This window comes from Chiloscyllium plagiosum, unplaced genomic scaffold (genome assembly GCF_037043375.1).
Source record: "Chiloscyllium plagiosum isolate Xiang-an unplaced genomic scaffold, Cpla_swu_hap1 HiC_scaffold_16, whole genome shotgun sequence".
In the NCBI taxonomy this organism is placed as follows: Eukaryota; Metazoa; Chordata; class Chondrichthyes; order Orectolobiformes; family Hemiscylliidae; genus Chiloscyllium; species Chiloscyllium plagiosum.
The window spans coordinates 34,933,147-34,958,629 of record NW_028270154.1 but is presented as its reverse complement, the minus strand read 5'-3'; the positions used below and the strand labels follow the sequence as shown (position 1 = coordinate 34,958,629).

The following is a 25,483-nucleotide window of genomic DNA, read 5'->3' as shown; positions in this document are numbered from 1 at the left end:
TCCCCATTCTTCTGAGAAAAGAATGGAGAAACTTGCGTATTTCATCTTGAAAACAAGGCATTTAACAGACAAACCTGTGTCAAAGATGTTTGGATTTAGAAAAAGCTTACCTCAGAATTTACTTGTTTGAGTAGAATTTGCATTCAGATGTTCAAACAACAGAAGGATAAAATTATTAGTGGTGATCAATGTGTAGAGTAATGACCAGATACAGAAGCAGTGGACTAAATCACTGAAGAACCAGTTGGATGCCACCCAAGGTTGATGCGAGACTCTCATTAGATGGATGAATCAAAATAGAAAAATTGCCTTCTGTAGTCTTTGATAGTGAACAGCAAATACAAAAGTTCCTCACTATATATTTTAAAGCATTTATACTCTCAAAGTTGTTTTATTTAAAAAAAATTCTGAAAAAAGGTGTTTGCATCAATACATATTGTACAGCATACAAGCATCATGAAACTGCAGAGCACAGAGGGTTAAGAACATTCTCGCCAGTGTTACCTATAAAAGTGAAACACAAGACCCATCAGTTGCTCAATTATCTTCCAAGCCTCCAAGAGGAAGAGTAAAAACATGGAGGGAAAAAGGAGGAGAAAAGAAAAGAGAGGGGGAAACGACCTCAGCAAACATCATTACATAGTTAATATCATGAATCACTTTCTGTACAAAACATTTGTTACACTAAGTGAATTAATAATTTTTCTTCAGCAAAATAAATGGCAACCAAGTACTACTTTGTAATTATTGGAACAGTATCATAAATACACTTCTCTCACTGACTTCCTTATATAAAAAAAAAGTACTAGAGAATAGGGTACAAAAATGTTTGATAATCTTAAAAGGGGGCTAAGTTTTGAAAAAAAACCTTTACAAAAGAAGGAATAAAATAAGTCCTTTTTACACCATGAACAGAAGTAATTAATTTTCATAAACCACAGCAGAAAATCTAAACATTTGAAAAACGTGACAACATCCCAATAGAAACAACGGGCAATTACAATCAATTACTGCAAAAGAAAAAAAATAAAATTTTTTCCACACACACGTGCGTTACGAAATCAAAGCTCCACAAAGGGATTGATCGTCGTTTGGGCTATGAAACATACCACAGTTATCCTGAACAGTGGTAAAGGCTGCAAGTATTATCTGCTGGAACATAAACAAATTTCTGGGTGTTTTCTTGCTAAGCATCTACCCCAATAGCGATGGAGTTTCGCAATCATCTGGGAAAGAGAGAGATTTGGTAGCTGGCTTTCCTTGAAATGTGGCCACCTGTCAGGGAAGCATCCTTTCTTGTGGGGAAAGACTGTTTCACCATGACACGAGGTATTTATGAAGACATTCAGAAGTTAATTGACTCAGCTATCTCTCAAAATTCGCAAAACAAAGCTGCGTTTCCTCTTTAGAAGGCATTTCATTCAAAGTTAGAAGTTTGTGGGATTTTTTTTGCTATTCTAGGTTGTTTAATAAGCTTAAACAAAGCATCTAAAAATGAAACTCACCACTTTATACATACACAAGATTGCCAAGCACAGAATTGTTTTTGTTCAGGCACAGGAACGAGCTAGAATGTTTTCTCCCTTAGTCAGATCATGACATTATCAAGAGGACGCCAAACGAATAGTAATTTATGATAATTGTTCTTTTCAAAAACAACTTGAATTTTTCTGCTTTTTGTAGAATGAGATGCCTAATATCAATTTATTAAAAATAAAGTCTTTAAATTAAAATGCAACAGAATGGGAATTAGAGAAGATTAGATTTGGCTGTGAATATTTTCAATCAGATCACATACGTTCTGCTTATCCAAGCTTGCACAAAAAATATTCACTTGCTTTAACAGCAACTACTGGATCTCACCTCTCAAATGCCTTGCGAGTGAGACAGTCAATAATTTGTTAAGGGAAGAGATTCTTTTTGGCTAAATAGATTTGTCTGTATGAAAGAAGATTTGAAGTACTTCCCCAAATATATTGTAATTGATTCACAGAAATGGACATGTTTTACAGAACAGTTACAAATGAGAGATTTTTCAAAATGCAGAGAGCCATCAATCATAGCAGGCACAAACAACAACTTGTAGTTCTGTGCGTGTCCAAATAATAGAAGCACCAGCAATTACAGATTTGTGGGCAGCCAAATAATAGAAGCCTGCCTCATGCCTGGTTTACACACTTAAGCTTTCTCTGATTTATCTACATACAAAGTGCTTGTTGTAAACAGATGCTTCCAGTCATGTTGCACCAATCAGATCTGGCAGATGGTATAGCTTTCCCATGTGATAAAATAGATGCATTCCTTACAACAACCCTCAAAATAAACTGCAAGGTAATGTGGAAATGTATTCTTCTATTGGATCTATTTTAGTTGTATTGCAAAACTGTATGAAAAGACAGTATCAGCTCATAACCAATCTAGAGTGAAAGCTCTATTAAGAGAATGCCACAACAGGTTGTTCACTGTTGCTGAGCAAATTACATTTAATTGTCTTCCACCTCAATGTACTTTAGGTGTTACAGCTAATTTTCAGGACATTTGTAAAAAATAAAACTAGAAATTTTGTTTAATGGATCCCAAAATTAGAAGTTGCTCTGATGCAGATCAGACTTTGTTGTTCACAATTCAAGAATTCACACTCACTCATGTCAATAAGGTGCTAATACATTAGTTGATGTAAAGATGGGTCAGTGGTGATGCCAAAACAAGGGAAGAGATCATCGAGTGTACGAGTTTATCAAATACTGCTTAGAAATTCACATCATGCAACAAAAGAACCCTCTAACAGCACAAACGATAAAGGGCTAAAATTCCTTAAGAATGTCAACAAAGAAGGTATGCAGACTTCTTTGCCAGTCTTACGACACTTTGTTTGCATTTACTCAGGTAGGATAATGCAAGGGCAGTTGGCAGAGGATTCTTGTCGCTATAGGTTAGCAGTCACTCCAGCTTTGCTCTACAATAGCAGATACCCTCTTCTCATATTCACGTTTGTTTTCTTGGTAAAGCTGTGCAGCCTGGCTATTTGCTGGACTGTTTGGATTTGGTTCATCAAGTAGGGACTAGAGAAGAGGAGTAAAGAAAGAAAAAGGAAAAAAGATTAGGGTTAAATTTGGACATTTCACACCAAACCACTCATTTTGATTGTCTAAGCTTTTCTAATAGTAAACAAAACTAAGTAAGTCTCCTGCCACTCTGACCAGTTAAAAGCACTGTACCACACTGCAGGTGAAGCAGTGGGCACTTGTTTGTTTCCCCCCTCCAAACTGCCAATAACAATTTGGACCCAGTTGCTATCAGATTCTTGACACCACCAGAGGAGATTCTTGTTCACACCCACTGTGCAACTACCATTTAACATCAATTCTCAGACAAAGTTGAGGTGAGAATTAATCATGTGAGAAACTTTAGACACAGCAACATAATTGGCAAATGAATTGGGGAGTTAATTTTTACTAAGAGGTGAGAATGTCAGTGTCAGGTATTAGAAATAATCATTTCTATTTACTTTCACAGAATCAGATGCCAAATTCAAATAAGTCATAATAAGATACATGAATTTGGGTTACATTAGCTCACTTTACTGGCCTTATTGGAGGTAGCATTTTTTTTTAAACTTTTTATTAACTTGTTCTTTGGATGTAGGCATCTCTGGACAGGCAAGATTTTATTTCTCATTTTCACTGCCCAAATAGCAACTATATTGGGTCTGGAATCATATGCAGGTCAAACCAGGAAGATTTCCAATGGACATTAGAGACGTAGATGGGATTTCAAAAAAAAAAAGTCACCAGAATTTACATGGCCACCAATGACTTGCTGTTAATTCAGATTTCAACATCTGACACGGTCGGATTTGAACCTATGACCACAAAACACTGGCTCAGGGTTCTGGTTTACCAGTCCAATGACATTATCACAATGCCACTGCCTCCCTAAAATGTATGTACATAAATAATTTTAAAATTTGTTAGAACAGGTAGAATTAGAATCAAATGTGCTTTTCCTTCACTTGAAACAGAGTATCAAAATGTTGAATGCCATCAGATGAAATATAGCATGAACTAACTAATTTAGTTTAAACAGGTCAGCTTTAACAAGCTATTAATGCTAAACACTGACCAACAATCTCTACTGCACTTTTTGAGTGGTGTACAAAGAACTAGGCTAAACCTGCTACAAATTCTCATCTCTAAAACACTTGGAGGGTTGGTAGGTGGGACAGGGAGAAATTAAGTTAACTAGTTTAGACTGAATGGGAGGGTCCTCTCTTCTAACCAATTAGATCATATTCAGATTTTTATCATTCCTTTTTCTTGCTAAGATGTTTGTTTAGATCAGTCACAACTTGTTTTTACTTCTTTTAAAAAAAAGTCATGTGATTATTTAATCTTTCAACATATATGATGGTATTTTGATATGATTCATAATCAGTACCACATAGCCATAAAAAAGCCTGTCAACATTTATTCTGGGATGATAAATGAACACCAAACTAAAAACTGATTTTACCATAAGGCATCAGTCTGGGTAAGCTGTAACCATAGAAACATTCACACTCCAATCACTTGACTGTAAGTGATAGAATAAACAGATCCTTACCAAACCCAATACATGTTGCAAAGATAAATTGAGTGACAGAAACTCCAAACTATGATAATACCCAACTAGTCAAGATTATTGCAGCATTCTCCAAATATACGTTATTAGTAATAAGCATAATCCCCACCCTGTTTAATCTAGGCATCACTCTTAACGTTCCTTGTGCCAACAGTATTTCATCAGGACTGCAGAACATTAAAACCTGCTACAACCTCCTCGGTAAATTGGCCAGTTCATCATGAGGTTCACAGGCCAAAACATCAAAGACCTCCAGTTTTGTCACTGCGTACTTAACTGCATACTCTGATCCACAATGGCACCAATCTGCCTACTCTGTACTCAACACAACAGTATGCATCATTACAGGCTCTCTGACCAACTCACCTCCCAGCTCCAAATTCTTAGCAACACTCCACTTCAAAGTGACTAACTGCAACAGGCACAATAATGGTGGATTAGTGATGTACAGCATGGAAACAGACCCTTCGGTCCAAACTGTCCATGCCGACGAGATATCCCAACCCAATTTAGTCCCACCTGCCAGCACCCAGCCCATATCCCTCCAAACCCATCCTATTCATATACCCACCCAAATGCTTTTTAAATGTTGCAATTGTACCAGCCTCCACCACATCCTCTGGCAGCTCATTCCACACATATCTGATTTACATTCAAATAGCCACCTCCAATAAAAATTCTCCAGTTCCTATCTATATTGTTGGAGTTTGCCTTCCCCCAATTTAACATCTTCACCTGAGGAATGCTGTTATCCCTATCTTTGAGTAACTTAAAACTCACAGTATTATGGTCACTGTTCCCAAAATGCTCCTCCACTGAAACTTCACTCACCTGGCCAGGTTCATTTCTCAAACTAGGTCCAGTACAACCCTTTCCTTGGTTGGACTGTTTACATATTGTGTCAAGAATCATAGCTGAATGGTCCTTATAAATTCTGCCCCATCCAAGCCCCGAGCACATAGTGAGTCCCAGTCAATATAGGGGAAGTTAAAATCACCTCCAAGAGCAACCTGCTGTTTTTATATCTTTCCAAAATGTGTCTACATATTCTGTTCTCTATCTACTACTTGCTGTTGACAGGCCTGTAGTATACCTCCAGCATTGTGATTTCATCTTTCCTGTTCCTGAGTTCTACCCTGTTCTACCCATTTACCTCCCTACATGAGTCCTGATGTTTCCTCCCTCAGTACAGCTGAGAGATACTCCTCTACCTGTAATGCAATTCCCCCACCCCTTTTACTTCCCCATCTATCACAGCTGTAAATGTCCAAATCTTGGGACATTCAGCTGCCACTCCTGCCCCTCTTTCAGCCAAGCTTCTGTAATTGCAATAATGGCATAGTTCCAAGTACTAACCAAAGCTCTAAGCTCATCTACCTTGCCTATTACACTTCTTGCATTGAAACATGTGCATTTCAGACAAACTCTCCTGCTCTTTGCAGCAGCATTTCCCTGCCTGTTTTTGTTCTTAGTAATGTTTGTCTTTGTTTATACATCTCCCTCAATTTCTGCATCTACAATCCTACTCCTCTGGTTCACGCTCCCTTACCACACTAGTTTAAACCCTCCCCGACTACTCTACCAAGTATTCCTCCCCTTCTTCCCCCACCCCTCCAAGGACATCAGTCCTGGTCCTGCCCAGGTGTAACCTGGCCAGTTTGTGCAGGTCCCACCTCCCCCAGTGCCCAAAGTGAGGACACTTGCTGATGTTTGCATAACACACAGTACCATTCACCATTTCTCAGATACTGGATACATCCATGTTCAAATACAGCATGGTGTACAAGTCAGGAAAATGCATAACTTGAAGGAAAAGCAAATTCTCACTACAAGATCAAAAGTTCTAACAATTCTCTCAAAATTGTTGGCAGCTTGATACAATCAGTGGTATAGGTCAGTAAAGCACACAACTCGTCAAGATACCCAACTTATTCTTCACCACTCCAAACTGCCCTACCCAACTCCCAATTCATTCCTTCACTTTACTTCACTACAACTCCAATGGAACCAAAGTTTCTCTACTGCTAACCCACTCACTCCACACATGAGGTCACTCCCATTAATCCCAACTTGGGCTGACAAGTGGCAAGTAACGTTCACTCTACGGAAGTGCCAAGCATTGACCATTGTCAACAAGAGAAACTAATATCACAACAGGACATGCAATGGCATTAACATTTCTGAATTCCCCACCATTGACCATGAAGGGAACGGAGTATATACATTTTGGGTCAAATAGCTTGTCTAGTAATATTGCGACAAGTAACCAACCTCTTGACGCCCCAAAGCCTGTCTGCAATTGAAGTCAGGAGTGTGGGTGTGTAGAGTTACCAACACTCAAGAGGCTTGACACCATCAAAAATAAAACAACTCGCTTGACTGGCACACACCAAGAAATATTCATTGCTTCCATCATAGATACTGTGGTCATGTGTTCCATCTACAAGATGCACTGCAGAAATTCACTAAGGCTGCCTAAATTAACCATCCTCTTCTCCCCTCTCGTATCTCTCCACCATCTCCACTACATTAAGACCTCTTTCATCCTCATCTGTCATCCAGTGATGAAAACCCATATCCATCGCATGTTCGCTGCCCTGTATCCCCACCCAGCTACATACCTGCCCCTCACCCACGTTCACCACACAGTGTCATTGTGTGCACCCTGCCCCTTTACGTACTCTCATCTCAATCATCTGCCTGGTCCTTTCTGCCTCTTCTCCCTCTGCTCGTGGCTCTGGTGAAAAGCAGACTAAAGCACTAACGCTCTTTTCTGTCTCCACAGATGTTGTCTGATCTGCATGAGTATTCACAGCATCTGCAAAACTTTGCTTTTGTCACACAAAAACTGCTCCAAGTTCATCAGGCACAAGGCAATTCACTCCAAACTAAGCCTGCTATTTTTTATTGACCCTCTTAACCCACTAGCAGCATATGTTCCCTCATACCAAATCACATGTGCAATAAAAACAAATACATTTAACACTTTTTTATAAACATTTATACTTTTGCAATTCTTTTAATTTAAGCTTTTTAATCACTTTTTTAAGAATTGTTTTGAGTGTCAGCACATGGAGTCCACAATTAAATCTACATGCAAGTAATTGAGGACCTAAAACAGGAGAATAAACACAGCAAATAAAAATTCCAGAAGAAATAAATCTTGCATTATAAACCCTATTGTTCATCCACCTGCTTTGATTGCCCATTGAAACAATGGTCCATTTTAAACCATTTGCGAATTGGCCTCTGCAAAGTCACCAACAATGGGGTTGCCAAGAACATCCAAGGTGCAAGTGCAAACAAGACTCTTATTGCTGAGCAAGGTCCACCAACCAAAATTGAATGTAGGCTTAAAGAACCCCACCCAGGCATTGACAAGACTATCGCTCGGCTCTGTAACTACGTTTGCACTAAATAAAATAACTTCTAATGATGACCAATAAGTTCAGTTAAGATTGCAGAAAACTTGAATTAAGAAGTCATGCTTGCCAATGAAATAGAAGTATAGCATACAATACTGCCTTTTATAAAATCTGTAGAGGTACAAACCACTGGAAACATTTAGCCATTCAATTATCCAAGGATAACGGATTACACTTCTATAGATAGACTGTAGAAGCACATATTGTGTCTTTAAGAGTATAGAAGACTAAATGCAGAATTGGTAGCAATTCTCAAAATCATGAAACGTTTGGATAAACCTTTCAGTGGCTGAAGGATCACTAACGGAGGTTACAGATTTAAGTGAAAGAAAAGGTAAGGATAAGGATAATTAGGATTTGAAATACAGTGCTTAATAGGGTGTTGAAAAGAGATTAAAGAGAGAGACCTTCAAAGTGGAATGGGATAAATACTTAATAGAAAAAATGCAGGGGACTGGAATTAACTGGACAGTTCATCAAAAGAGCTATAGCATTAAATGGGCTGAATGGCCCCCTGCCATGGTATATTATTTTCCTGAATGATCCCCACTTTTAACCTTATAATGGGGAAGTTATTAACAAAGCAGAAGACTATGGAGTATAGGTTATTTCCCTGATCAACTCCTGCAATAGTGCTTTGGCATTTTAATTGGCTGCTGAAAATCACAACTATTTTCATTTGTTCTAGATATGACTACAGCAGGTGGATAGTTTCCCTGCTTGGGTGTACTGAAGTCAGAAGCAACATTCCCTTTCAGCTGCGTGAAGACTTCCAATTCCTGAAGTCATTGCCACACAAAGACCTCAGAAGTCTGTGCAAAAGAAAATAAAATTAGCAGGATCACAGGTCAGGACCTATGCTGGGCTCTACCATCAAAGATGGGGATATTCACAGAATGCTTTTCCCCTTTTTCATTGCTGTTTAATTGCTCACCATTCACAATAAGATATAGGAGGATTGCAGACCATTGATTTGATTTGTTGGTTACTGGACTGCTTAGTTCTGACTAAAGCATGCAGCCTCTGGTGTTTAGCATGTGTTCAGTTCTGCATTTCCCCATGTTGACTCCTCATTTTATGTATGTTTGCTGTTGTTCCTGGCATGGTCTCCCAGATTCCTCATGGAACCAGGGTCAATTGCCCAGCTTGATGGTAATGGTGTAGCGAGGGATGTGTTGGACAATTAAATTTCTAGATTGCGGTGGCTCACAGTGCCTCAGTGATGCACCTTTTTGAGCTACATCTGTTCTTAACCTTTCTTATTCAACACAGTGATAACATAATATCGCACAACAGACAATGCTTGTTAAATTTCTTCATGGGATTTGAGTGTCACAGGCTAGACAACAGTTATTGCCCATCCCTAGCTGTTCTGTAGAATAGCACTTCACAACCTTTTGCCCATTGTGATCCCAATTAGAGGCCAGTAAACATTTGGACACCCTCGATGAGAATTGAGAGGTAGGAAGGTCCTGTGAGAAACCAGTTTGCTCAAGTAGAAATGCAGCTGTTATAACCTAGTGAGAGCTCCATGACAATAATTACTGCCTCAGAGCTCCTGATGCCAAAGTTTCAGCTCACAACCCCATTGGAGACCTGTCCTCCACTTAGGGAAGTCTTGAGTCGAGAGTAGGGATTTTTTGTGAAGACAGGACTTCTACGCCATAAAGATTCTACAGTGATCACTTTTACTCATACTGGAAAGGATAAATGGATCAGCAATAGTCTGTTTGGTGAGAATAAGACCAAAAAGAGTTTTCCCATGTTAGCTCTGTCACCAACTACCACAAGCCCATTCTGGTAGATTGCTTTTCAGGACTTTACCAGTTTAGTGCCACTGATCCACTGTTGGTGACGAAAACTGAAGTTTCCCAGCTGCAGCATATCTATTATCTTGCTACTTCCAAGTAGTGTTCAACTTGAAGGAGCAAGGATTTGTCAGTTGAGGCAAGATAAGATGCCAACCTGCAAGATTTTCCCTGACCCTTGGTGCCATGAGATTTTATTGGATCTCAGATCAATGTTGAAAGTTACCATAGTCATTCCCTCCTGACTCCAAATCATTGTTACGACCTGGTGGCTCTAATGCCTTGTCAACTAAAGGGCATATCCAGGGATGGTGATAAAGGAGACAGGGATACTGCTTGAAAACATTATTCTGCACATATAACCACATCTACTCCTTCCAATTCAGACATAGGTGCTCACATGCTAATGAATAAGGATTGACTGGGATGGGTGTGCTTTTCTCATTTCAATGCATACGTAAATGTCAGATAATCCATCTATTTTATTGCTTTACAACTCTTCTGTAGTGGTTTAATTCACTTTGCAGGTCAAAAAGCCGCTTAAAGAGCTGCTTGAGGATATTAAGTAATATGTAGGGCAGACTAAGAAAGGCAGCCAGATTTCACTTCTCCCAAGGACACAAGACAAACAGATTTGTTTAAATCATTTCATATTTCATGATCACTACTACTGGTATCCCCTTCTACGACTCAAGTTAAGGTGCCAGACAGGTTTGGAGAACAGCTGCCCATTTAGAGGATTAGGGAGTCAAAAACTGGATAATAAATTAAAAATCTGCACTGATAATGGAAAACCACCATACAAAGTAGCATTCCTCGATCAGAAATAAAGTTCAACAATTGGAATTTTGGAGATGAGAATAAAAAAAATTGAATAAATCTAAGACCGAAAGGAAAAATCAAGCACAGTATAACAATAGAAGTAAAAATGTATAGAGATATAAACAAAAAAATCAAAGCAAACAAAAAGGTTAAACAAGTTTGGAGCAAAACCAATTAAAGAAAGGGTAGGGGCCATTGAAATTTTAGCACAAATTAACATCAATGAGTACCTGGGGTTCTGTTTTTATGAAAAAAAAGATAGTGGAATGAAAGGATATAACATGATAAGAGTGAACAACTTAATTCTAACTAACTTCACTTGGACATGAAGGTTGCGAGTTTAGCACCTCTGATCAAGAGGGAGAAAAGGATAAATCTGGTAACCACATATTAGCCACTCTGATATTAGCAGTGGATACAACTCAAAGATTAAAGTACACAGCGAAGTATTGACTTGGAAAGCTATTCTCCCTTTAGAAGCTTCCAGCTATGATTTATAAAAGATAATCGCACCTTACACAATGTTCTTTCAATGAATAACATAACATATTGATGAAGAGAATATAATGAGTGTTAGATATTTAGGATTGTTAAAAGGTATTTTGTAACAAGCTGCCCTAGAGGCCTGTTAATAAATTAGCTGAGATATTGTGGACAGTAAATGATAAAAAGGATAGAAAGCAAATTAGTGGCTCAAGGATGGTTATCAGCAGGAAGAAAATAAACACTAGTGTTCCAGGAAGATCAGTTTTGAGATCATTCCCACGTATAGAACAAGTTAAAACCATTTGATGTGCAGACAAACTATCAATTTGCAGATTGTAGAGAAAGAACCAAATTAACTATGAACACAACTGCAAGTGACTTCAAAAATTCAGTTTCATAGGTTGGATAGATCAGATAACATAATGAGAGAAAAATTACCTGAATAGACGTTAAAATTGATGAAACATCATAGGTTGGGCTCCATCGATTCTGCAATATGTCTAAACATATACTGCCATCTGCATAAACTGAAAACAAAAAACACTACAGAAAATTTTGTTTCTAATAGTAAAGCAAACAAGATATGGAAACTACAGTTACCACTTTGTTTTCAGAATATATTGAACAAAAATGGGTATTGACCAGGGAGCAACAATAACCAACATGATATGATAAAGAACATAACAGTGCAGTACAGGTCCTCCAGCCCTCAATGCTGCACCAACCTGTGAAACCAATCCGAAGCCCATCTAACCTACACTATTCCGTTTCATCCATATGTTTATCCAATGGCCATTTAAATGCCCTTAAAGTAGACGAGTCTACTACTGTTGCAGGCAGGGCATTCCATGCCCTTACTACTGAGTCAAGAAACTATCTGTTCTATATCTATCACCCCTCAATTTAAAGCTATGTCACCCCATACTGACCATCACCAGAGGAAAAAAGGCTCTCACTGTCCACCCTAACTAATCCTCTGATCATCTTGTATGTCTCTAAGTCACCTCTCAACCTTCTTTTAATGAAAACATCCTCAAGTTCCTCAGCCTTTCCTCAATAGCTTCCCTCCATACCAGGCAATATCCTAGTAAATTTTCTCTGTACCCTTTCCAATGCTTCCACATCCTTCCTAAAATGCAGTGACCAGAACTGTATGCAATACCCCAAGTGCAGCTGCACCAGAGTTTCGTACAGTTGCAGCATGACCTCATGGTTCTGACACTTGACACACCTGGGTGGCAACATTCAGGGATCTATGCACATGGACAGACATCTTTCTCTGTTCATCCACACTTCCAAAAATCTTACCATTAGCCCAGTACCCTGTATTCCTGTTACTCCTTCCAAAGTGAATCACCTCACACTTTTCCACATTAAACACCATTATCATCTCTCAATCCAGCTTTGCAGCTTATCTATGTCCCTCTGTAACCTGCAACATCCTTCCGCACTGTCCACAACTCCATTAACCTTAGTGTCATCTGCAAATTTACTAACTCATCCTTCTACACCCTCATCCAGGTCATTTATAAAAATGACAAACAGCAGTGGCCCCAAAACAGATCCTTGCGGTACACCACTAGTAACTGAACTCCAGGGTGAACGTTTCCCATCAACCGCCACCCTGTCTTCTTTCAGCTAGCCAATTTCTGATCCAAACCACTAAATCACCCTCAATCTCATGCCTCCGTATTTTCTGCAATAGCCTACTGTGGGGAACCTTATCAAACACCTTACTGAAATCCATATACTCCACATCAACCATTTTACCCTCATCCACCTGTTTGGTCACCTTCTCAAAGAACTCTAAGGTTTGAGAGGCATGACCTACCCTTCACAAAACCATGTTTTTAATTCACAAGGGATATGCACAAATTAATTAACAACAGTTTCCTTTGGGGCAAGAGGATGGTGCAAATAGCTTTTTGCTACTTTAACGACAGTTTAATGGGAAAGGTGGTACTGCCAAACCTGGTTCTTGAGCATAATGTGGGCCAAGTGGAACACGTTTCAGTGGGTGAACATTTAGCGTACATTAGTGTCTGCATTATACAGTTTAGGCTGAACAATTAACAGAAAAGCTAACTTCAACATAAACACAGATCTAACCTGTATAAGTAGGAGTTACGGGTAATCAGGAAAAACAGTAATTGAACAATTGGTTACCTAAAAAGAGGAGATGGCCCAGGCACAGTTAAGGTGAAAGATAAGGCAAACAAAGCCAGAGCTCCAGGGATGATAAAAGAGATTAAATGATGATTAAGAAGAAAAAGTTTGCTCCATGTCAGACAGAAAATATACTTGAGAACCAGATTAGATATAAAAAGCTTAGAGAGAGGTGAGAAAGCAAATAGAGAAATGCAGAGAGTACAAAATGAGACAAGTAGCGAATATAAAAAAGGGAAACTATATGTCATTTGTAGTGATAGAAACAGTAAAAGAATGAGAAAAGGAGGAATAGTGCTAATTAGGGACCCAAAAATGTATTTATATATGGAGGGAGAGGCATAGCTAAGGTATTAGATGAATACTTTGCACGTCTTTATCAAGATGCTACCTAGGTCTTGATGAAAGAGAGAACTTAGGCACTAGAAGTTTTCAAATGGATGCGGTAGTGGGATTAATTAGGTTGCCAATAATTGATAGCCTGTCAGTATTTAAAGTTGACAAGGAACCAGGGCCAGCGCACACAAGGATACTGAGGAAAGGGAGATTGGAAAATGCTGGGGCTTGGGCCATAATTTTCCAGGTTTCCTTGGATTTAGGGTGATGCCACTTGACTGAAGACTTGTTAACATTATTCAAAAAGGGTGTAAGGATAAGCCTGGCAATGAGAGGCCAGCCAATTTAGTTCAGTGCCACGAAGACTTTGAGAAACAAGCTAAGGCCTGATTAATGAAAACCAGTATGGATTTCTTTAGGGAGTTTTTTTGATGAGGTAACAAAGAAGCTTGATGAAGGCAATGCTATTGAGGTAGTGAGTATGGGACTGCAAAAGATATCTGACATTGCGTGACACAGACTTGTCTGCAAATTTTATAGCTCATGGAATGAAAAAGGAAGAAAGAAGTTGGAGGAATATTTGTTGAAGAATTTCCCAGGAGTCAGTGCTGGGACCCTTGCTTTTCTCTCGCACATATTAATGACTTGAGACCTTGGCATACATGACAATTTCAAAACCTGCAGATGATATGAAACTTCAAAATGTTATAAACTGTGAGGAGAGCACAAAACATGAAAAAAAGGATCTTAACAGCTTGGTGGAATGGGCAGTCAACGAGAGATGAAGTTCAATGTGAAGAAACTGAGATTTCTCACTTTATGAGACAGAGATGAGAAACAATGTAAACTAGAGGGTACAAATAATGGAGATGTAGGAGCAGTGGGACTCTAGTAGTTAGTTGAAATGCTGCAATTAGTTCTAGTACCTCACTTTAGGAGGAATGTGAGGTACTGCAGAGAGTGCATAAAAGATAAGATTCAAGAGAATGGTTCCAGGGATAAGAAATTTCAAATATGAAGATAGATTGCTGAAATAAGGGCTGTTATCCTTGGAGAGAAGAGGCCGAAAAGAGATCTGACAGACTTATTATAAATCACGAAGGAGCAGGAGAGATAGGGAATATCTGTTCCAACTCATGAAAAGATAAAGGAGAGAGTACAGGTTTGAAGGAATTGGCAATAAGTAAAAGCAATGCAAGGAAAAGCTTTTTCTCTCAGTGAATATTTGTGGTCTGGAATTCATTGCCTGACAATGTGATTGAGGCAAGTTCAATAAAGGCATTAAAATGGAAATTGGATGGTTACTTGAACAGAACCAAGGCGTAGGGTTATCTGAAGACAATAAGAAGAAGACACTAATTGACATTTCATTTGGAGAACCTGTACACACAAGATGGGCCAAATGGCTTCCTTCTGTAGCATAACAATCCTGTTGTAATGAACTATAAAAGACTACCCTTGGATTTGATCTTCCTGGTGTGCACAATTATCCAAAGTCTGCAAGGATTTTTTTTAGAAAAACAAATGTTTCTTTATCCCCACATTTGAAGGTGGGTCAGATTCAGGAAGGGTTACAAATATCAAGGTCCCATAAACACTTACAACATTCCCTATTGTGTATTCTACCCGATGTACTCATGCGCTTACTACAGAAAAGTTCCTGTTCCTAATTATTGTGCAAAAATCCTCTTTGGAAAAGTGCCTCAAGCTACAAGTTCAGATCTGCTATAGTGGTTTCCACAGTTAGTCTCAATTAGATAATTATCTTGGCTCACATTTGAAGAATGACAAACTGGAATGGTCAAGAAACCAGAAAGGTGTCAGGACACTATATCCCCCTACGAATCAATTACATTTTAAAGAACAAGTTTTAAACACTTACCATTTGGATGGAACATTTTTGATACAAATCTAACAGTTGGAGGTTTATTAGGATATTCCTCTGTGAATTCTATGACCAGTTTGAAAGTACCTATAAACAGAAAAACAAATGGTTCTTGCTTGTACCTGTATATCAACAAAAAAAACTGAATTGCCAAGTGAAATATTAGTTATGAATTAGAGCCATCGTTCTCCCATTCAATCTCCTCAGTACATTCACCCAAGGAAAGAAGTCGTTTTAGAATATGCAATACATTACAAAACCTCGGTAAGTATTCCTTCTGACTATAAAACATATGGGGTATTTCTATAGAATTTTATAGGTACCTTAATTCTATGTATTACCTAGATTAAGCATTAATTCCTAAACAGATACAGTGATACACATACTAAGCATTAAATCTGAAAGCTCCATAAAAGCTTCTCTTTAAATTTTTCTCCCCCACTTCCTCAAAGATTTTTCTTTATGTTCAACTCTCCCCTGCAAAAACATCCTACAACATATAACTGATTACTGCATCAAGTTGAGACTGTTGTCTTCACCTGCCCCTTGATTCAGGAATGATATCTACTCACGGTCACATATTTCTATTGTGGGTCTCCACATAACTTAACAGGTTGATTTTGACCGACAGATTTTTGTGGAGTAGGATGCCTCTTGAGGCCACAGGATTCAGATTGCAGATTTGTTCCTCTTTATTCTTGCTGCTCTGCCTTATTATTGCATGATGGGTCTTGTAGTGTAATGTTTGATGGACAAGCTTTTTTTTTGGAAATACACACTCCCAAATACAAATCCATGCAATGGGATTACCAGTGCCAAATATGACCCTGACCCGAACCGTCATTACCATCCTTTTGGCTATCCAGGTCAAAGCAGCTGGCTTGACAGTGCCTAACTAACTACCTTAAATATTAATTCCCATCATGAGTGATATAGTAGTTACAGCATGTATAATTTACATAGCTTCTTCAACAGTGCTTCCTAGATCTGCAACTTAAATGTATACAATACGCTTTGGATACAACAACAAATATAGCAGGTCCACAGCAATTCCAGAACTGCAACTTCCTCTTGAAAACACACAATAACTTGGTGTTGAAATATATTGCCCCTTCTATTATCAATGGATCAGAAGGTGGGAATGCCTCCCTAATAGAATCGTAGATATACATACACCATGCAGACTGACATGATTCAAGAAAAACAAACAGTCCCCCTGCTATGGACAATAAATATTAGCCATGCCAATGGCAACTTCATTCCATTGGTCTTTGATATTACTACTCGAGAAATTAGCAGTATCACTATACTTCCATGCATCATTAGAAATGTGGGCATTATACTGTGTCAAGGTATTGTGTTCTTCTGGCTACTTATTATACATCAGGAGTCAAGTATCTTTTTAAAGAGTGTTAAATCACTTCAGTGACCCAACATGTAAATGAACCAATATGATATGCAGCAAGACCCAAGTCCATGCTGGCAACTGTCAACACAATTAGTTTTCAATTTCAGCAGCAAAAGTCACCAGATAACAACATGCAGAACTGAACAAATTAATCTTCTGTCCTGCTTTCCCACTTTTTTGCTAAAATAAATTAACAAAAAAGATCGATTCAGTAAGTTTCGTTCAGCAATGCTAACTTACCATCTTCAAAAGGTGTTCCTTCTGGTCTAGAAGCAGATAAAGTCAAGAAGTAATTAAAAACCGTTAGAAGCACTGAAACATATTAGGGACCAACATAAATGTACATTTTAAACAGCAGAATAAAAGCAGCCAATATATAATTTGCATACAAATTTTAAAACCAGTGCATTAACATTTAGTATTTAAATTACGACGAATTTGCGCAACTTAAGATTGCTCTGCCACATGCCGTGACAGACTGACCAAGTCATCTGCAGCTTACTTAGATAGCAGAGGCCACATCAGTATCCCACAACTATTCTGAATTGGCTCCAAGGAGTATCTACTAGGAATGATTATAGTTAAAGCTTTACTGGAACAGATTTATAAATATTCCTCCTCTTTTCTAGGCCAGTTTTTGCATTCTTACTAAGATTTGCCTTAGTTTAGACATTCTCCAATTTTATAGAAGTTAACTCTCACTATTGATGATTGGAACAATTTAGTAATTGTACTACTATTTTCCTTAACTGTTCAAATATGATTAATTACCATGTTAGTCATTTATCAGCAAACTTTGAAAATAACCTTTTAAAATGTCTGCTATAATCTGTGAACAATCTGGATCTGTACAATTTTAAAATACTACAGCACTCAATTTTTGAATAATTACATCACGCATTGCAATAAAGAACAAAGAAATTGGCCTAGAATTTGTCACAAAGGTAACAGTAAGGTTTTCAGTGCTGAACTTCCATTGTGTGCACAGAGTTCAATACGTTAATCTAGTAGCTGCTCTCAGGGGATACCCTGTTCACCCAGAGGATGTGGTATTGGGGACCCTTGGCAACAGACTTGGCCCCAAAAGAACCACAATGGATTAGAAAACTACAAATGCAACATTACTATTCAAGAGGGACACAAAGCAGGAAAACAAAGACCAGTTAGTCTTACACCTGTCACTGTGAAAATGTTAGAATATGTGATTAAACATGTACACAGGAACCTTGATTATCCAAAGGACACAGGCTGGGAGTATTTTGCGCGGTTAATCAAAAACCAGATAACAGTTTAGCAAAGCATCAGGACCTTGTAATCTTGTCGGATAATCCGATATTCGAATAATCAAATGCTGGATAATCGAGATTCCTCTGTAGTAGCAGGACACTTAGCACAGAATACAATCAGGCAGAGTCAACATAATTTTGTGAAAAGGAAACAGGATTTAACAAATTGAATAGAGTTCTTTCAAGATGTACTAAGTAGGACGGATAAAGTAGGACCATCAGATGTAGTAAATTTGGATTTTTAAATGGAATGCAGTAAGATGCCACATAATACATTTCCAGACAGGATTCAATTTCATGGTGTTGTGGATAAAATATCAGCATAGATAAATGACTGGCTAACAGAAAGTCAGTGTAAATAGTTCATTTTTGGGTTGGCAAACTTTAAACTCCTGTTACAGGGGTCAGTACTGAGACTCATTTATAATCTAGATGAGTGCTGATGGGACAAAGATAAGTAGGAAAGCAATTGGAGAGTACGATACAAAGTGTTGAAGAGATATCGATGCGTTTAGTGAGTGGGTTAAAACAAATGCCAGAGGGAGTGCGATGTGAAAAAGTATAACTTGTCCATTTTGGCAGAAAGAACATCATAACAGGTTATTATTTAAATGGAGACAGATTGTAGAATTCTGCAGTAGACATGGATCAGGGTATCCTTGGGCATGAATGACAACAGGTCAGCATGCAAGTATATCAAGTAATTAAAAATGCAAATGCAGCATAAAAATAGGAATTGCTCAGCCAAACAGGTCTTAAAATGACCACAATTGGAGGCATATACAGTTTTTTTCTCCTTGCTTTTATCTCCATACCAATGGGTACGACCTGGTGCGGATTACTGAAACACGGTTGCAGGGAGACCAGGACTGGACAGTGAAATTTCTAAGGGCACTCACTATTCCCAAAGCACAGACAAGCAGCAGCAGGAGGTGGAATTGATGTATTGGTTCAGGATGATATCAAGGCTGTATTAAGAAATGATATTGGCATGAGGGAACAAAATTAAAGTCAGTCTGGGTGCATGGAAGCAGGCCACTGAAAGTTCACTGGGCTGATTTTTAGGGTGAGAGTGTTGGATCATGAGGAAAGGTTGAGCTAGCTGAGCTTAGTCATTAGAGACAAAAAGCCCTGCAGATGCTGGAATCCAAAGTAGACAGGCAGGAAGCTGGAAGAACACAGCAAGCCAGGCAGCATCAGGAGGTGGAGAAGTCAACAGAAGACGACGAGCTTATATTCATTGCAGTTTAGAAAAATGAGTTAGAGGAGGCAGTGTTGGACTAGGGTGAACAGAGTTAAAAAAAATCACAACACCAAATTATAGTCCAAAAGGTTTATTTGGAGGCACTAGCTTTCGAACTGCTGCTTCTTCACGAGCCACCTGAAGAATCAGTGCTTCGAAAGCTAGTGCCACAAAATAAACCTGTTGGACTATAACCTGGTGTTGTGGGAGTTTTATCTTTGAAAAAGATCATTTTGAAGGGGTTTGAGAGGGTAAATGCCCACAGATTTTAAAGCTTGGAAGCATAGTTGAAAAACAATGGACCCCCCCCCCAACATCATCAATGAGATGGAAGGGATTTTTTTTTCTTAGAGTCTTTGAAATTCTCATCCCCAGGGAACCGTGGAAGCTGGGACAATTCATAACGTGTTCAGGGCTAAGTTAGATAGACTTTTGATCTACAAGGGATTTGAGGCAATTGGGTGAGGGAGGAAAGTGAAGTTAAGGCCACAACAAGGTCTGCCATGATCTTATCAAATGAGGGAGCATGATCGATAGTCTGAACGGTCTTCAGCTACACCTATTTCTTATAATTAACTTTCCCTCTACTTCCATATTAAAATTTGCAGGAAACATTTTGGCTACAGCATTGAGGAATGAGATTTAATTGGGTACTTGTGATCGGTATTGGAAAACTTTCCAGGTCTTGAAAAATCAAATGTTACAAGTGTCACGTTTCAGTCCTGAGGTAGTTTAGTGTTTGAAATTTTGAAGAAAATGCTGTGAGGATTCTTCAGTGAGTCTCAGCGCTATTTGTCGCAGACACCACATCTCCTGTAGGAGTAGCCACTTGGATAATAAACAAGCTTAGAGGAAATCTCCGATGAGGTTTGTGGGCAGCTGTGAGAGACATGAACTGTTCTTTCACCATTGGAAACAAAATCTGAGCTGTAGCCATGCCTGGATTGCATCCCTAATAGACTACAATTTATTCTGCTTGGACAAGCAAGTACCAAGAGATCTGCACTCTTTAGCTAGAAAGAGGGGATTAAAAATGTCAGCTGAGGTTGGCAATCTTCTTCACTAACCACACTAATTAAAGTATTCAAGTTAGATGTGCACATATCTGGGAAGTTGGAAGATCACTGTACAAGCTTACAATTGATATATGGCTTTTTGGACCGTCTTAAAATCAGCAATAGCAGAGGATGAAATCAGAAAGAAAACATGAACATATTTCCATGTATGAAAAGTGTTAGCTATCAAGTTCACTATTCTTTATTTTTATACTTAAAGAATTCAGTATAAATACAAAACTTATTTTGGCATTGATGTATTAAAATCTCATTATCTTTCTAATTTTTTTTCTAAGAAAGAAGATATGCTAATGTATTTAAAGTTTAGCATGGTATGATCTGTTAGTTGATCTATTTCATAGATCAACTAACAGATCCCTCTGGGTGGTAGCGCTAAATTGGTAAAAAATTATGAGCAGCTCTGTTCTGTGGACTTGCATCTACAAAGTCATCTATGATTGCTCTACATTTTATTACAGGACAGCAAGATCTCATTGCATGAGCAGGAGGTAAATTTGAATCCAATATCTGCAGTACAATAAAATACAAATGACCCACTGCACCACACTTCCTCAAGATGGATTTTAAAATCTTGAAGTGTCCTACTGCATGATTATTCATTCTTATATATTCAGAGTTGTAACCTTCAAGAATTGCCTTGTTTTGTGCAAGGTTTGTAACATACATAGAAACTGCATGGTTAAATTAAGGAATTATTTTGTTGTTGGGCTTACTTTTTGCACCCCCACCTGACAATAATCAGCTAAATTTTAATTGGGAATATACAAAAATAGGTGAAAAGAGGTCAGTGAGTAAATTGACTAAGATGAATGTTTACCAAAAAGCATTTAAACGAACAATGTCCCTCTCTAACAGTTAAGAGCAAAATAGGTGGGGTCTTGAGTTATGTTCTGTCTTTAAATATGAGAAATGCTGGAGGTTTTTGTTTAGCCACATCACTTAACTAGCACTAAACCAAAGCAACATATATCCCCATCATCATTCCATTACTCACCCAAATATAACTGCATTCCAGGACATAATATTATTGTCAGAAGGTGCTCCACTAACACCAGCTGGAGGATCCTCTTGTAGCCTAGTTAGACAGTACATTTTAAAACTCAAACTTAACATTTCTGATTCATCAATAATAACCTGTAGTAAGGTTAATCAGAATAATAAAAAAAAATTCCACTCAGTGGGACTTCTATTACAAGATATTACACAGATTTCCCAGGGGATGGGGGTATGCACATGACTTCAAGATGAGTTTCACACAAATTGAGCATTGTATTTAAAAATCACCCTCTAATTGTGATTTTCAGATTATAATTGTTATTTTGAATATGATACTCTTAACAAATTAGGGAAAGCAAAACAGATCTTACTGGCAGCCAAAGAATTATGCTCAAAGCAGCCACTTGGGTGGATGCCATTCATATTTTCATTCCTCAACAGCAGCAAATCCCCAAAAATTAGAGTAATGCCTTGCTCTACCTAATCCTGAGGGAGAGCCAACTAATACTGCTTATATTCCACACAACTATCCTAGATTTTGACAGATTGCGCCATTAAAGCTAAAAGCTGGTCATGTAACTAAAAATCATTTAACTGAAGTGGTGAAGGTTAAGGTAGTCTTCAATATAATTCTCAAACCTAGAGAGAAGTGGAAGCCAACTCATCATGACAGGAATTACTGGAACATCCATGTTCATAATACTTCTAAAATAGATTCTAAAACAAGCTATTTTTAGAAAATGGACAGTATAAATAGAGGCATAGCTTGGTGGCTCATGGGATTAAATGAGTTAAGAGATAGTACCCTCTTTTTAAATGAGAGACAAGACCTTAGCTGCTTGATCTCATGTGCTTAATTGGTGTTATCTGTAAATATCACATTTCTTAATTGCTTTCATCCAGTTTCACAACATATTTGTTAGGATGGAAAAAATGCTGCATATAAAAAGTACATAAAACATCATTCAGATATTTGTGTGGTGGATGTTTTGCAAATTATGTTTGATAGTTAAGCTTTCCTCCACACTGTCACCCTATCAGAAACTGCAATGGGCTTCTTGCAATGCAAGACCTCACATTTCGATTTTCTAATGCTTCCAACTCTGATATATCTTTGTTCCAATAACATTCCTAAGTCTGACCCTAAAAAGAACTTTTGCTGAAGACACACAGTACCCTTCATGTATTTATTCTCTTTCTTGGACATGTTGCAGCTGTTTGGGTAGAATGTGGTCTGCATGAGCTATTGTCTATCAGAGACTGCTTGGTGATAACTATTTCCTCAATATTTCCTCACCAAACCTTCTGGAGACCAAGAGGGGCCAGAAGGTCAAAAGAGTTGTTTAGTCATAAACCGACACCTTACCACCTACCAAGCTGTAGCTTTAACACACCTCTCTGAATTATGATTTGGAGTGCATCACTCTAAACTTTTACTATAAATTCTGTGTCTTACGATCTTATATTCCACAACCACCTGATGAAAGAGCAACACGTGGAGAGCTAGTGCTTTCAAATAAAGCAGTTAGATTATAACCTGGTATTGTGTGATTTTTAACTTAATCTCTGAATTATGGCATTTTTAATAGTTCTAAAAATAACTGCTAACTAATTTACAGACATTTCCCCCCATTAATAAGTCAGTACACATGCTCATCAGTAGACTAAGGACAAGACAGCACCATAAAGAAGGTCATAGGTTCAATTTTATAGTTTTCACTCAGTTGAAAAATGATTGATAAAAGAGTACCAAGCAAAAAAAAATTGGTTATGTCAAATGTCAACCAAGTTTAATCTTGGTGACAGTTAAATCTGATGGAAGTGCAGATCTGGAAACTGGACAGAATAGATTACACTGTCAATATCTTACACTTTCAATACTTTGTGTACACTAATCATAAATGAATATGCATCTTAAAAAGATTCTCCATGCATGTCTTGGAATCATCAAAAGTCCTTGGATAAGTTGATGAGAAGACTTTTCACAAATATGTTACACAACATTTTTAACATACAAAGTAATTCCAGATTCAACAATGTCTTTAATACAGGACAGACACAAAAGATGAAAGTTTTTGAACAGTTTCTGCACATGCACCTCAGCCAAGACAAAAAGTGAAATACAATTTAACTTTTTTTGGCATCCTTGTGATAAACATGATCCAAGGCTCAGAGGACTGAAAAATTTAGTTCTAATTCTTTAGCATGCTGCTTAAACTAACACAAGAGGTTATAATTTAACATCCTGACTCATCTACAAACCACTCAGTAATCTTACACTCTCTACAACAATCCCTGACTTCACATTCACTCTCGCATCCATAATTTGGTTTCTCTTGTATATCGCCTTCTCTACTCCACTCAGGACAGAACTTTCAGCCATCTTGACCCTCCAATTCACAATTTCTAAATACCTCTGTTGGATGCACTGTGTCTACAAACTGTGAAAACAAACAGCAATTCAATTCAAATGTTTTATTTCCAAATGTGGGCAAATTAAATGATACCAAGGTGAAGCACTTATGGTTATAAATAGTTGGGTTGGTGGACAATTGAAGTTATAAAGCTGTGACTAACAAAGTACAATTTTGGTGTGAATCATTGAATACATTATCCAGTCTGATCAGCAATGTGCTGAAAGAGTGTAATTACACTTACTCAGGTAGAATATTTGGTTTGGAACAACCCTGGATTTATATAGCATCCTTAATGATCTCAGGATATCTCAAGTCACAACACAGAATTGCTCGTGACCCTTGGTTGAAAGGTGCAAGGCAGCACTGTGCCAGCACATACTGTTTGCGCTCATTCATGAGGGATGTCAATCTAGACAATGCAACAGAGTTGGTGGCATCTGTAGACATGATGTGGAAGTGCCGGTGTTGGACTGGGTGGACAAAGCTAAAAATCACAGAACACCAAGATATAGTCCAAAACGTTTATTTGGAATGCTGCTCCTTCATCAAGTAGCTGTTGGACTATAGCCTGGTGTTGTGTGATTTTTAACAGCATCTGTAGAGTCATTCACCTGAGGGTGGGGGTGTGGGGAAGGGAAAGCATTGGTGGTGGGAGGTAGATGAAGCACTAAAGTGTTAAGATATATTTCCCCAAAATAACATCCAAGTGACAAGCACTATAACAGTGCTTCTAATATTGCTCCAATTTTAAGGACTAATTTGCAAAATCAATAGTAAGTACTGTATTGTATTAATTAATACACAAACCTCGCACTTGCTTGACCTATCCTCGTGTTCGAGGGAGATTTACATTGGCAGGGTAAACAGGACACAAAGTCAGCAGTGTTATTGCTTGCTGATTGACACACACACAGTATTTCCCTACCACTCGAAACTACCATAGACATACGGACGGACACACTGCACCTTCTCAGGGTTGCTGCACTCCAAACCCAAGCAGTCCCGAGGGCCTGGTTTAACATTTACTTTGACCGACCTCTGCAGAGGAGCTACCTGACTGAGCCTTGGCCACACCACAGGCCTGGTCGATACGGCGGGCCTAGCACACACAGCCCCCAAATTAAATAACAACGAGCTGGACACTTTGACAAACTCCCACCCGCGGGCCGATCCTTTTGGTATATTTGTATGTGTGTGTGTTCACCTTTTGAAGTCCCTCATCAGCCGCCGCCTCGCCGGGGTGGACATAGCGACAACAAATCAAGCCGCGGAAAAGCCACTCAGTTCGCGGTGACCGACCTCAACGATCCCACATTCACAGCAACAAAAGAAACGCGGCCGTGTCCCGGCTTGACCGCGAGCTCCACTTGGCGGTAGCAGAGAAGGCGCACCGTCTACTCTCTGCCTTTGCCCTCCTCCCTCCGACGGCCCTCTCCCGGTAAACTGCGGCCGGCCAGCCTGCCTCCGTCCCCACCCGCACCGGCGCACACCAACCAATCACCAGTCCGG

General features: G+C 38.6%; 1 protein-coding gene across 1 annotated transcript; it reads right to left on the bottom strand.

Moving 5' to 3' along the window:
- Positions 1-361: 361 nt before the first annotated feature.
- Positions 362-25,422, bottom strand: LOC122547110 (ubiquitin-conjugating enzyme E2 A-like). The gene is made up of 6 exons (XM_087995274.1): positions 25,179-25,422; positions 21,556-21,636; positions 17,197-17,222; positions 15,546-15,635; positions 11,600-11,688; positions 362-3,062 (listed from the first exon to the last, which is right to left on the bottom strand). Exons 1-6 carry the CDS (start codon positions 25,220-25,222, stop codon positions 2,934-2,936), a joined length of 459 nt encoding a protein of 152 aa, XP_087851400.1. The 5' UTR covers positions 25,223-25,422; the 3' UTR covers positions 362-2,933.
- Positions 25,423-25,483: the final 61 nt, after the last annotated feature.

Bases quoted from the DNA above. Each gene is read 5' to 3' on its own strand.
- LOC122547110 (XM_087995274.1), bottom strand. From the start codon at position 25,222: ATGTCCACCCCGGCGAGGCGGCGGCTGATGAGGGACTTCAAAAG. The intron at 21,637-25,178 runs GTGAACACACAC...CTGTCTAACTAG, and splicing joins CTGATGAGGGACTTCAAAAG to GCTACAAGAGGATCCTCCAG. The intron at 15,636-17,196 runs GTAAGTTAGCAT...TTCTGTTTATAG, and splicing joins AGGAACACCTTTTGAAGATG to GTACTTTCAAACTGGTCATA.